The sequence below is a fragment of the Leptinotarsa decemlineata genome, unplaced genomic scaffold, assembly GCF_025532065.1.
Source record: "Leptinotarsa decemlineata unplaced genomic scaffold, Ldec_3_MD MMD2_tig00026317_RagTag_RagTag, whole genome shotgun sequence".
Taxonomy (NCBI): domain Eukaryota; kingdom Metazoa; phylum Arthropoda; class Insecta; order Coleoptera; family Chrysomelidae; genus Leptinotarsa; species Leptinotarsa decemlineata.
Window position 1 is genome coordinate 3,432,587 of NW_027412686.1, and position 1,024 is coordinate 3,433,610.

At 40.1% G+C, this 1,024-nt stretch overlaps 1 protein-coding gene across 1 annotated transcript; it reads right to left on the reverse strand.

Moving 5' to 3' along the window:
* LOC141485364 (uncharacterized) lies at nt 1–396 on the reverse strand. Its single transcript, XM_074181870.1, has one exon. It carries the CDS (start codon nt 394–396, stop codon nt 1–3), a length of 396 nt encoding a protein of 131 aa, XP_074037971.1.
* Nucleotides 397–1,024: the final 628 nt, after the last annotated feature.

Here is a 1,024-nt window from a genome sequence, read left to right on the forward strand (position 1 = left end):
CTATGTTCCTCCTATATGTAGGGCTCCTCCAGGAGCCCTACATATGGGAGGAACATATGACATTGCATCCACAACAGATGAATTGTTTATGTTTTGGAGAGCAGTATTCAGTTTTTTTACAGCAGCAACAAAATTTGTTCCATTATCACGAAAGATGATCTTTGGCTGCCCTCTTCTCGCTACCATTCTCAATATAGCCATGATAGCCGATTCACTATTGAGAGTGTGTGAAATTTCCTGGTGAGTAGCTCTTATTGATAGACAGGTGAAGATGACTCCCCAACGCTTCTCTTTTCGTCGACCAATTTTAACGTGAAATGGTCCAAAATAATCCATCCCCACGTTGACGAATGGCCTTATTTCTCGGGTGAGCCTCTTCCTTGGTATTTGCCCCATTAGTGGTGGAAGTAGTTGGGCGTTCTCATTCCTACATTTCTGGCATTTTGATAAAGCCGACTTCACCGCTGCTCTACCATAATTTACCCAAAAATTTAGCCGTATTTCATTCAAGATCAATTCTCGTAGTGATGTTTGATGAGTAATTTCGTATAGTCGTGTTCAGGATCTAAAATTACTGGTTCTCTAGTTTTTTCGGTGGTGAGGCAATTCGCCAAGTTCATTCTTCCGTCAAGTACAATGACTTGGTTTTTCAGTTTGGGATATAAATCGAAAAGTCTGCTATTTTTTGGTATCTGTCATCCACTTTCTAGACTTCGAATTTCTTCAGGAAAACTCTCCAATTGGCATGGCCTTATTCAAAGTTTCTCGGCTTCTTCAATTTGCCCCACAGCCAGCTCATTTGAAATATCTTCAGAATATATAGTTTTCCTGGATTTTTACAAAGTTCTCAAACACCATGCTGTACACCTCACCAGTCTTAGCCATTTTGAAAAACGCTTCATGTCCGGAAGGTGGTACTTCTTTTCAGAAATAGTCAAACATACATTGTCGAATTCTGTCTTCATTTCCGTTGTGTTTAAGCTGTGTGATTCATCATTGAAGTCTTCTTTGGGCCAGTCTTCTT

Excerpts from the sequence above, each read along its gene's own strand:
- LOC141485364 (XM_074181870.1), bottom strand. The coding sequence starts at position 396 with ATGGGGCAAATACCAAGGAAGAGGCTCACCCGAGAAATAAGGCCATTC.